Source organism: Pelophylax lessonae, assembly GCF_965119305.1.
Source record: "Pelophylax lessonae genome assembly, chromosome: 7".
In the NCBI taxonomy this organism is placed as follows: domain Eukaryota; kingdom Metazoa; phylum Chordata; class Amphibia; order Anura; family Ranidae; genus Pelophylax; species Pelophylax lessonae.
The window spans coordinates 194756633-194768782 of NC_138774.1; the positions used below are offsets into that span (position 1 = coordinate 194756633).

Here is a 12150-nt window from a genome sequence, read left to right on the forward strand (position 1 = left end):
CTCCGAAGCACCGTCCGACGAACCTACGACCGTGCTTACTTTATTCTCTCCGTTTGTGTGACTCTGGTAAATATTCGGCCAATCTTATCTCCTCCCATCTGCCTCTACTGCGTCTCATCCCTTGCCCCATGTTCCAGCCTGGCTATGTTAACCCTCTGCAATTTTCTTGGTGGACGGACCACGGTTTCGTGTTTTCGTGAATTCACTATTCACCCCTACTAAAATACTTCCCTTTGGCGCTCTTAGATCTTCTCATGATATCCCCTTACGTGAACATTATAGCTATCTTCAGCTCCGACACTTCCTCCAACAACTTATCAAATCCAAACCTTTGCCCTACACGTTGACACCCTTTGAGAGCCTCTGTAGGGCGAGACCTCACTCGCCGGGACTTGTATCGCTCCTTTATGCCTCTATTATCTCTTGTGACAAACCTCTGGTTTCCACTTATCATTCGCAGTGGGAAACAGAGTTGGGGAGGCAGTTAGATAAGGAAGATTGGCAACATATGACAGCTGCTCTTTCGAATGTTCTCGGAATGTACTGATCTTGGAAAATGCCTATAAGGTGTTCTACAGATGGTATTACACCTCTGCTAGGTTGGCCAGGTTTATACCAACATATTCCCCCTTGTGCTTCTGGGGATGCTCCCAGGAGGGGACTATGGCCCATATTTGGTGGACATGCCCCACGGTTTGTAGACTATGGATCAGGGTCTACGCTCTGCTTCGCAATATTTTCCATATTAATTTGAAGAGAGACCCCTATGAGGACCTTTTATGTAAACCAATAATTGAACTGTCTGGTCAACAACACCAATTGGCTCAGCATCTGTTTACTGCTACAAAATTGACTATTGCCAGGTCTTGGAAGACCCCACTGCTCAGCTTCGAGGCAGTCAAAAACCATATGAATGACATTCTGACCAATGAAAAATTGACCACTATAGTTACTGATTCCCACAATAAATTCCTTAAAGTATTGGATCCCTGGACGTCGTACATTACTCCGTCCAGATTCCATGTGACACTCCTTTCCATTTAGCTGACCCCCGGGCGCTTACCCCGCAGGACTCACCCTTCCTTTTCCCCTTGCCCCCTCTTCTCACCCTCCTCTCTGCTCCTTCATTCTTTCTTTTTCCTTTCTCTTCCTTCTTCTCTGTGTCTCATCTGTGTTGACACGCATCTGCGTTCTATTCCGTATGAACATGTCCACCTACAATCAATGGAACCTATTCTAATATTGTTGCTTTTTCCCCTCTTTTTTTTTTATTGCTCTTTAAACCCATAGAAGGGAATGGGCACATTTATGCAATCTGCATATGGGAGACTGTTCGTCTCCATTCTATTGACTTTCTTTATACTTGTACACCTACTTACAATAACTCATGTATTGTTATGCATTCTTGTTTGTTCTTCTTTATGTTTTCTTGCTTATGTGTTCCATTTTTCATTGTATTCATTCGTATAGCCTTGTATACTTATGCTCGCTATACAATAAAAACCTTTGTAAAAGAAATACCTGGTAAACATCCAATCAAGCATAGTCCTGTGCTTGATTGGCTAGAGTTAAGGGAAGGAGTGAATTGCATTGATGACCGGTACTGTTGTGGAAACATTTAGTGCCAGTTGGTGCGATGCAGGAATCCTACGAATCCACTGCGGGTTCCCGCATCGCAACAAACTCACGGGCAGTTCATCACAGTCCGACAGGAATCGGATCGCATGGGTGTGAACGCCCATGCGATCCAATTCTGGTGCAGACCAAAAAAAGGGTGCTGGACGACTTTGGTCCAAATGCGATGTGAATTCAGCCATACAATCTGTATGGCTGAATTTGCATCACACAGACATGTGATTTGCAGAGCGGTGCAAATGCAATGTCTGACATCGCTATAGTGTGAACCGGCACTTAGGGTTCACACTAAACAGACAGCTTCTAAACTGCAGGAAGGTAAACTGCAGCTGTTTCTTCTGCAGTAGCCGTCCATTCTGACTGCAGAAGGCGGGCAGTGTTGTGCACATTTCAGCGCTACACAGCTCCTTTTCTTTTTTCTACACTGAACTTTATTTGAAGTGTACAAAACTACACTTCATTCATATCACTGTATAGCAGCACAATGCTTGATTCTAACAGTTTTCCCAAACCGTTACATTAAAGGAATGCCATGATAACTGTCACAGTTGATTGTAGTTTAAACTGAACTATCAAGTGACTGGTTTCATTGCCGGATCCCCTGTGCAGGACCAAGGCAACTGCAAAAAGATAAGAGACTAAGATGGCAGCTATGGGTGTTTTTAGTTCTGATTTAGCATTAACTTAATGACCCGTGTGCTCTTAAAGCAGTATTAAACCCAAAACCAAAAGTGTAATATATTGCAGTTAACCAATCATTAGATACGAGTTTTCTTTTCCTATGGTTTTTTTTTTCCCCCTCTGTTTTCACCTGGTGATCTTGCCAGTAACACACCTCCTGTATTGAGTGTCCCCACTCTGGATGAATGAACACAGGGGCACCTTTGGACAGCAGCATTGTCGGTCTGGGGGAAGGGGAGATGTCCTAGGAGATTTGAATACACTAACAAATTGAAGCAAAACTCCAGCTAATACTTTATAGGCAGTTACAGCAAAATGTGTTTTTTTTCCTTTTGGAATAAAGGCTTAACATGAATGAAAGCTGACTCCCTGCTCTCTGCTCACTGAACTGAGCGATAGGCGGTCTTTGATCGCTTGGATCTCAGTTTTAGATGAAGTGGAGGATAGATTCAGCGTCAGGCCAATGCTGCATCTATCTAGGTGAGTATAATTTTCTTTTACTTTTGTTATTTTACAGAACCCCATAATTCTCATTTAACATGTTAAAAATGTTTTAAAAAATGTGACCAGCCCTTTAGAGAGATTGGAGTAGCAAATTTTGTTGGGAAGTATTTCAGCCCTTCTTTCACTCTTTGTATGTATCCACCCTAGCACTGTGGGGTTCCAGAATAATGGGGGTGAATAAATGATTTTGCATGCTGGGATTTGTAGTTCCTTAACAAGTAGAAAACTGTAGATTTAACAAGATAGCTTTCTGTGGTTGGGACTAGTTAATATTGCATTTAGAGCTTGTGTTTGTTGCCACCTGCAGGTCACCAGCAAATTTGAACTATACACAACCTTCAGCTCTTTAGTGACTAAAGTGGGCGCCATTAATGTCATCACCAAACTCCTCCGTTGGATCAAGAGAGAGGAAGACCGCCTATTCATAAGATATCCGCCAAAATATTCCACGACTCCTCTACCCGGGAAAGGTGGGAAAGCAAGCCGAACAGATAGGACTGACCCTTCCCAGAATGGCTTCTTCACTGGTCTTTAGTGACTAAGAAACCATTTTTGTTTAGGTGCACCAGCAAGGATTGACCCCGGTTGTGCTATGTACAGTGTCACCTGACATGCACACTGAGACTCTCCCATTGTGGCACAGATGAACTGGGGTGCTCAGTATTTTTCTAGGTGGCCTAACTTTTGCAGCAGAAGGGTCACTTCATGCAAAACTAACCTATGGGTGAGGGTTGTAGTGTTGAACTCCACCCTCTGGATCTTATATCGCTTTGGGACTTTAGGATCCTGTTTCCAGCTTTGACTACTTTGCCCTATTCCCCCAAAGTCTTGCTCCCTAAATTACATCCTCCATAGATAAATAATTCAAACAGGTAGAGTGAGACAAAAAATACACAATGCCACTCTAGGTCTGCTCAGATACCAGGTGCTAGTCCAGCTCGTAACTGAAGGAATCGTGAAGAAAATTGTGGATGACTGCACTCCAGTTACAACAACTTCTTTAGTGTAATACATCCATAAAAACAAATACACTGAAGCAGGAGCTGTAAGACTTCTAACGCGTTGAATGCTGTAGAGCACTTAAAGTGTTGCTAAACCCAGGACCCTGCGTGCACTATATCTGGTCTTCCACAGTACACAGAACATGGAAATGCAATCATTTTAGTAAATCTAAACTGCTAAATACCTTTTCTCATCAGCATTATATAGCAGTCTTGTGACTTCTATCAGTGGCTGGTTAAAGCTTGTAGGAGGAGTTTTACTCTTGGCTGTCTGGCTGGCTTGTAGGAGGAGTTTTACTCTGGATGTCCTATGAGGCTGCAGGATCCTTGATCCTCTCCCTGGACAGTGCTGATCACATGCACACTCCCAAAAAAAAAAGGAAATCTAGCAATACACACCAAACTGAGCATGTACAGAGTAGCTCCAAAGGCTATGTCGTATAAGGAGATGGATTGGGGACTGTGGAAGAAGGGTAGGATCAAACAACCTTTTTACACAATGCGGAAGAATAACTCCTTAGGTTCCACAGTGAGTATAATAAGCATGCTTTACTGCATATACACACTGATTTTACTGTTGTGAGTTTAGTAACACTTTAATCACTCTGTTTAAGAGCGCTATAGCATGAAACGCGTTGTCTCACCTCTTCTGCTGTGATGTATTTGTTTTATGAATGTACTACAATAAATAATTTTTTCTCTTATCAGAGTGCAGTCATACACAATTTCTACAAAATAGAGTGACCTTCATTGTAATGGCAGCAACAGGTAGGCAAAGGAAAAAAGTTTTTTTTAACGTTTTTGGGTACTCCAGCAGTGAGACCTTCAAGCTGAAGATTCCGGGCCCCTACACTGCTTAGGATTGCAGCTTTATTCTATGTCATGTAAACTGAATAAAAATCCAGCAGAGAAAGCAGTAATGGCTGTGGCAGGATGGGCAGAAGCTAAAACTTGGATACAGAGATCTTGCTAATGGATCCCCTGAGAGATGTAAGAAGGTGTGGACTTATTCAACTAATCTGCATTCACCTAAAGCCAAAATAACAGTTTTACACAGACTGGCTTTTTAAACCAGGACATATAGGAGGTCAGTTATCCATTCTGCATTTACCACAATGTGTTTTCCTCTTATATAAGATAACTCTCAGAATAAAGCTGCTCCAGACACCACTATATCTTTTCTTGTTTTATTGACCTAATTTACAAGATGCATATAGTCAATTAGTCCATTCTGACACAATGGCTGTCATAACATGGCTGCCAGGTCTTTCCGTTTCTCTAGAAGTAGATCAAACAGCCGTCCAATGGTAGCGTCTTCCCTCACCTGCACGAAACAACATGAGAATACATTAAAGTGTAACTCAAGCCCTTTTTTAGGAAGAAGTGTGTGGGGGGGGGGGGGTCAGATACTTTTTAGAAAGGGTATTAGCGCCTCTGTCTGGGTTTATTCATGGTCTGGATTATTGATGGGGAGAGGTTTGCTTACTTCCTTTGCCTGTGATTCCTGTCACCAAACCAGTGAGGGGACAGACAGTAATTAAAGATTCACAGAGGTTCTAAACCTTTCCCACTATGGTAAAAAAAAAAAAAAACATGTTTTTATCACTAGATTCACAAGAATCTATGTCCATGCCTTTTTCTCTTACGTCCTCCGACAGTCGCCGCCTCCTCTAAGTCATCACTGTTGGGTATTGACTTCCGCTCCGCAGGAGTAGCTAGGCGGCGACTGTCGGAGGACTCAGAGAAAGGAATTTTACAGGTAAGATTTTACAAAAATTCATTTTTTTTCTATTTCTCTTTTACATGCTGCTTTGGTGAAGCATGACACCAGTCATTCAAATTGACATCAAAATAAAACCTAGCACCTCTCCAGTATCATGTGCTAAAATGTAAATAAATAACATTCTAATCCTTAACATGTATGTATGTATATTTAGCCCAGTATACAGGTTCAGCAGGAACAGGCTGATTTTCTGCCCGTGTGTATTAAAAAAGAATAGCGCGCAAATGCAAAAGAAATTACTACCAAATCTGAAGACAATCCATAAATAAAAATGGGGGTTTGGTCCCACCATATGGCCATATCGTGCTCAAGCCCACTACTGCGTCAAAGTACCCCATTATCAGTGGGTCCTACACTATCCATGAAAAAGAGATGAATCCAGCCTTTCTAACTCTTGGAGATAATACTCCTTGCTGGGAAAGCTGTGCAAATGCACTACAGGGGACTCCTCCTATATCCACTTGATGGTGGACACTGATTGAGTACAGGTGTGTGTGTGGGGATTTTCTGCCCGTGTGTACAGCCGGGACAACGGGTGGGAAAGAGGGGACAGCTGCCCTGGAGCGCAATTGCAGGGATGTGCGCGCCCTTACCCTAACCCTAAGGGAGGGGGGGGTGCAGTTTGGCATCTTTGCCCTGGGCGCTGGATTGCCTTGTCCCAGCACTGTGTACAGCTGCCTGTTCTACAGAAGCTGGTCTCACAACTGGTTTCTGTCGGATGGGCATGCTGGAAAATCGCCACCGGATCAGCGCTCAACAGCCATTGTGAGCGCTGATCATTGTATTGTGGCTGGGGAATCAAAATACAAAGACACAGCAGCAAAGATCACTGCATCAACTTATGTATACGATCTTGAGAAAGTTCACAAATAACAAAATGCTGTGATGAGGAGGGACTCAGCTGGGACAGCTGCAGCATCAGACCAATGCTGTAGCAGGGAGATAAGTAAGTATGTATGTTTTTTTTTTTAAACTATGCCTACATTTCTTCTATAATTCCATTTTGGCACCTGACTTTGAAGGAGATGTGCTAGTTTTTGTTTTATTGACGCCTGTGTCCCTATTAAGAGGATCTCCTGCCTTGGTAATTGTGGAAGAGCAGGTAAGCATAATCTCTGCAATAGTAAAGCAAATAAACTAATGTCATGTTACAACCAAAAATGTAATTGTATTTTTTTGGGATCTGATGTAATAGACAAACACAGTGGCACATATTTGTGCAGTGGGAGGAAAATGATAAATGGTTTACAAATATCTGAGAAGTGTGGCGTGCATTTGTATTCAGCCCCCCTGAGTCAATACTTTGTAGAACCACCTTTCACTTCAATTACAGCTGCAAGTCTTTTTGGGGATGTCTCTACCAGCTTTGCACATCTAGAATGAGATTTTTGCCCATTCTTCTTTGCAAAATAGCTCAAGCTCTGTCAGATTGAATGGAAAGCATCTATGAACTGCAATGTTTTAAGTCTTACCACAGATGAGAATTGGATTTCGGTCTGGACTTTGACTGGACCATTCTAACACATGAATATGCTTTGATCTAAACCATTCCATTGTAGCTCTGGCTGTATGTTTAGGGTCGTTGTCCTGCTGGAAGGTGAACCTCCGCCCCAGTCTCAAGTCTTTTGCAGACTCAGGTTTTCTTCTACAATTGCCATGTATTTGGCTCCATCCATCTTCCATCAACTCTGACCAGCTTCCCTGTCCCTGCTAAAGAAAAGCATCCCCACAACATGATGCAGCCACCACCATGTTTTACGGTGGGGTTGGTGTGTTCAGGGTAATGTGCAGTGTTAGTTTTCCACCACACATAGCGTTTTGCTTTTAGACCAAAAAGATCAATTTTGGTCTCATCTGAGCAGAGCACCTTCTTTCACATGTTTGCTGTGTCCCTCACATGGCCTCTCGCAAACGGAACTTCTGATGGCTTTTTTTTTTAACTAGCTTTCTTCTTGCCACCCGTCTATAAAGCCCAGATTTGTGGAGTGCACAACTAATAGTTGTCCTGTGGACAGATTCTCCCACCTGAGCTGTGGCTCTCCACAGCTCCTCCAGAGTTACCATGGGCCTCTTGGCTGCTTCTCTGATTAATGCTCTCCTTGCCCAGCCTGTCAGTTTAGGTGGACAGCCATGTCTTGGTAGGTTTGCAGTTGATCCATACTCTTTCCATTTTCAGGTGATGGATTGAACAGTGCTCAGTGAGATGTTTAAAGCTTGGGGTATTTTTTTATAACCTAACCCTGCTTTAAAATTCTCTGCAACGTTCTCCCCAACCTGTCTGGTGTGTTCCTTGGCCTTCATGATGCGGTTTGTTCACTAAGGTTCTCCTAACAAACCTGAGGGCTCCACAGAACAGCTGTATTTTATACTGAGACACACAGGCGGACTCTATTTACTAATTAGGTGACTTCTGAAGGCAATTGGTTCCACTAGATTTTAGTTAGGGGTATCGGAGTAAAGGGGGCTGAATACAAATGCACGCCACACTTTTCAGATATTTATTTGTAAAAGATTTTGAAAACCATTCATTGTTTTCCTTCCACTTCATAATTAAGTGCCACTTTGTGTTAGTCTATCACATAAAATTCCAATTAAAGACATTTATGTTTTTGGTAGTAACATGACAAAATGTGGAAAACTTAAAGGAGTATGAATACTTTTTGCACTGTATATGTGCTTTTTGGAGAACGCCCCCTTACCTTCCAGTATGTGAGCACCTCATCTGCTGGATTTTCTTTCTGTTGCCACGAGCTAATGTATAGAGGTGGAAGGTCTATCTCCCTCGCCAGCCACTTCCAGTCTGTAGAGGGAACATAAGTAGTGGTTCTGACATCCTTCTATTATTTGGGAGCAATATGTTCATGTTGTCAGAACTATCTTTAAAAGACTCGATATGTGAAAGGGACTAAAGCATAGGGTGCTCTCGTTGTCCCTAGCAACCAGACTTTGAGGGTTGCAGACATGTATTACTTTAGGCACATCAACATGAACAATTACAATTTAAGAAAAAAAAATATATATTTTAATTTAAATTAAAGTGGAATTTCAGGCAAAACCCAACTCCTTGTGTAAATGCGCCATCCCAACTCCAAACATCTATTTTAACCTGTGAACAAAAGATGTGTATACTTATCTGTTCTCAGTTTACTCCAGTCCAGTTGTGATCTCCCGTGTCAGCCAGTGCTCACTACAGGGGGGAGGAGAGAGCTCTTAATAGGTGCTCAGAATACCTGAGCGGTGACGTCATCCATAGGCTTACCGTGGTCCGGTTGATGTTGGTGCTCCCTCCTCTCCCCTGCAGATGCCACTGGCTGACACAGAGTCGCAGCATTCCTCCTGGCTGACAGCCCCCCTATTTCAATGGACAGCAGGATCTGTCTGAAGCGGTGCCCACCTGGTTCCTGGTATGTGAGTAGCTGTCCCCTCTGCCTCTGGACGTGGGCCTCTCTTTGGGATAGTCGGACCCCGGATTTCCCCTTCTTCCTGAAGGCACCCCCCCTCTGTTTTCCTGAGGCCCTCAGCCTGCCCCCCCCCTACATACACTGGGGCTGTTTGGGTGGTCTGGTCACTGGCCTGGGATGGGGGCAGGGCAATAACTGGTGATGGAGGCCCGGGGGGTTCACCACCGGCCTATGGACGATTGACTGTGCAGGAGTGGGGTTTGAATCTGGTGGGGGCTTCTGTCAGGGCCCCCTGTCCTGCCTGGATCTGTCCTTGAGGCCTGGCTCCCATTTCTGGGTCCCTGTATACCTCGTGGTGCTGCCATTTTGTTGTAGCCTGTGTTTGCCTATACAGGAAGTCCATGTTTGTGTAGTCCGGCGGCCATTTTCTTGTGGTTTGCATTGCAAATAGCGGCGGCCATGACAGCTGTGGGTGGCGATTTTGGCAGTGGGAGCCCCTCCTTATCCCCTGGTGTTGACTCTTGGATCATTTAGCTTCCTGATCGGCGCACGTGTAGTGCAGATTCTCCTGGTGGTTGCAGGTGCCTGTGTCGGCAGGGGGTGAGTCTAGTGGGGTCGTCTCCCTTTCTGCTGAGGATCGCTCTGTGCCTTGTGCTTAGTGACAGGGTGGTGCCAGTGTGGTGGGGGTCGTCCCTTAGCAGTGTGTTACATTTTTTTGTGGGGTCCCCCTAGTGACTCATGGAGTCTTTGGAGCACATTTCCACACCTGATCCCCTCTTTGAGGCTGCGGGGCTCTCTGGGTCCCAACCAACCATCCATGTACTAAAGGCTGTCCTGGAGTCCCTTGTGTCCTGCGTGGAGGCAGCTTGCGGTCAACGGGCTAGAAAAAAAGCACCCCCTGCCTCATCAGATCCTGAATCTGATTTGGCCGCCACAGACGTGGGTCAGCCTTCTGGGTCTGCAACCACGCGCCTGGAATCCTCTGATAATCAGGATGATTCCTCCATGTCTGCGTCCGCGCATGAAAAGGCGCTGGTGGATGCACTGATTGTATCTGTGCGTGAGACCCTGAAGATGGAGGATGCAACTGAAGCTGGGATGGAGGCGCAGGTACCCTTTGGCTCTCACAAGCCATCCAGAAGGTGTTTCCTTTCCCTGCTTGTTTTGACAGAATTGTCGCAAAAGAGTGGGGAGGACCAAAGCGTCCCCGTGGGGTTCCTAAGCGCTTTACTAGGCGTTACCCCTATGAGGAGTCCCTTTTTAAGAAGTGGACTGTCCCAGCGGTGGTGCACCCTCCGGTTTCCAGATTAAACAAGGCAAAAATTATTTTAGGTGAAGAGTCCCCGGCCTTTAGGACTGGAAGGCAGAGGCTGTGGCCCGCACTATGTACACCCTAGCTGGTTTGGCAATGAGGCTGGTATTTACCATTGCCTTGGTGTCGCAAACTCTGACCGAATGGGCTAAGCTCCTACGCCGTGACCTGGAGGGAGAACAGCTTCCTCCTGCCTTTGGTAAGCTGGCAGACCAGATGGTTGAGGTGCTGCAGTTTATTTGTGATGCCTCTTTTGGATGCGGCTCCCCTGATGTGGCTCGCCTCTCTGTTTTGGCAGTGGTCCTTCGGCATGTCTTTTGGCTTAAATGCTGGTCTGCGGACCGGAATTCTAAAAAGGCCTTGACTGATCTTCTCTTTCAAGGAGATCGCCTGTTTCGAGCTACCCTGGATGATCTAATTTAAGGTCTCACGGGGGGGGGGGGGGGGGGGGAGTGCCTTTCTTCCGCAGGCTACTAAGGGCAAGGAACCTCGTCGTAGCCGTGGACCTTCCTTCTCGGCTCATACATTTTTTTTCTTCCCTCAGGGGCGACTGACAAGCTCAAAGCCTTTCAGGACCTCCTCTGGCGGATCCAAATGACCCTGGTCTGGCAAGCCAAGAGCGGGCTTCTCCAGACCCACGGACAAGGCTCCTTCTGCATGAAGGTGCACCCTCACCCGTATCGGGGGTGGGGGGAGCATCTTCGCTGGTTTCCGGACCCATGGACTTCCCTGGTACAAGACAAGTGGGTCCACAAAGTCATTCAGTCCGGCTACAAGATCGAGTTTCCCCCAGCAAGGATTTTTCCTTCCAACCTGCGCTTGTCCCCAGACAGGTTACATGGTCTGTTTGGGCGGTACAAGACCTGTACCTTCAAGGGGTGATTGTTCCGGTTCCTACTTCATAACATTTCAGGGTTTTTACTCAAACCTGTTCACAGTCCCCATGAAGCAAGGCAAAGTGCGTCCAATCCTGGACCTCAAGGCGCTAAACTGCTTTGTGCGGGTACAGTATTTCAGAATGGAGTCAATTCGAACGGTGGTGGCATCCATGCTTCAGGGGGATTTCCTCGCCTCTATAGGTATCAAGCATGCCTATCTTCACATTCTAATGTTTGCCAATCACCAGCGTTTTCTCCGCTTTGCTTTGGGAGAGGAGCATTATCAGTTTGTGGCGTTACCCTTTGGTCTCCTTGGGTCTTCACAAAAGTGTTGGCTCCAGTGTTAGCCTTACTACGCCAATGTGGGGTCGCAGTACTGGGCTACTTGGACAATTTCCTTCTGCGAGTGGAGTCTCCCCCTGCTCTGGTGGAGAACCTGGGGATCACAATACGAACTCTGCAGGAGTTCGACTGCATTCTGAACTGATGAATGTGCTGGAACTCTGAGCGATCAGACGGTGTCTGGATCATTGGACGGATCGTCTTCAGGGATGCCCAGTGCGCATTCAATCGGATAATGCTGTGGCTTATGTCTCACTAGGGGGCACAAGAAGTGCTCTGGAGGAAGCCAAAATTCGAAGGTGGGCAGAACGGGCTTGTTCCAGCTCTCTCCGCCGTACACATTCTCGGGGTGGAAAATCGGCAGGCGTTGGACCACGGGGAGTGGTCCCTTCATCCGAAGGTGTTTCATCAGTTGTGTTTCTGGTGGAGCACTCCTGAGGTAGATCTGTTGGCGGCTCGGCTCAACAGAAAGGTGAAGAGATTTGTGGCTCTGTCAAGAGAGCCATTGGCAGATGCTACAGATGTGCTGGTGGCCCTGTGGGGTCAGTATCGTTTGATTTACACCTTCCCTCTCAAGCTTCTGCCCAGACTCCTACGCAGGATTGAGGCAGAA

General features: G+C 45.8%; 2 protein-coding genes across 2 annotated transcripts in view; one reads left to right on the forward strand and one right to left on the reverse strand.

Annotated features, from left to right (window-relative positions):
- LOC309560756 (vacuolar fusion protein MON1 homolog B-like) overlaps window positions 1-3677 on the forward strand; it is a 35291-nt gene extending 31614 nt beyond the window's left edge. The window contains exon 6 of the mRNA XM_082264406.1: window positions 3128-3677. Coding sequence (XP_082120532.1) covers window positions 3128-3355 — 228 coding nt within the window. The 3' untranslated portion in view covers window positions 3356-3677. The remainder of the gene's footprint in view (window positions 1-3127) is intronic.
- A 1322-nt stretch (window positions 3678-4999) lies between these two features.
- LOC309559822 (uncharacterized protein) overlaps window positions 5000-12150 on the reverse strand; it is a 38017-nt gene continuing 30866 nt past the window's right edge. The window contains exons 5-6 of the mRNA XM_082263256.1: window positions 8304-8404; window positions 5000-5145 (exon numbers count right to left, since the gene is read on the reverse strand). Coding sequence (XP_082119382.1) covers window positions 5068-5145; window positions 8304-8404 — 179 coding nt within the window. The 3' untranslated portion in view covers window positions 5000-5067. The remainder of the gene's footprint in view (window positions 5146-8303; window positions 8405-12150) is intronic.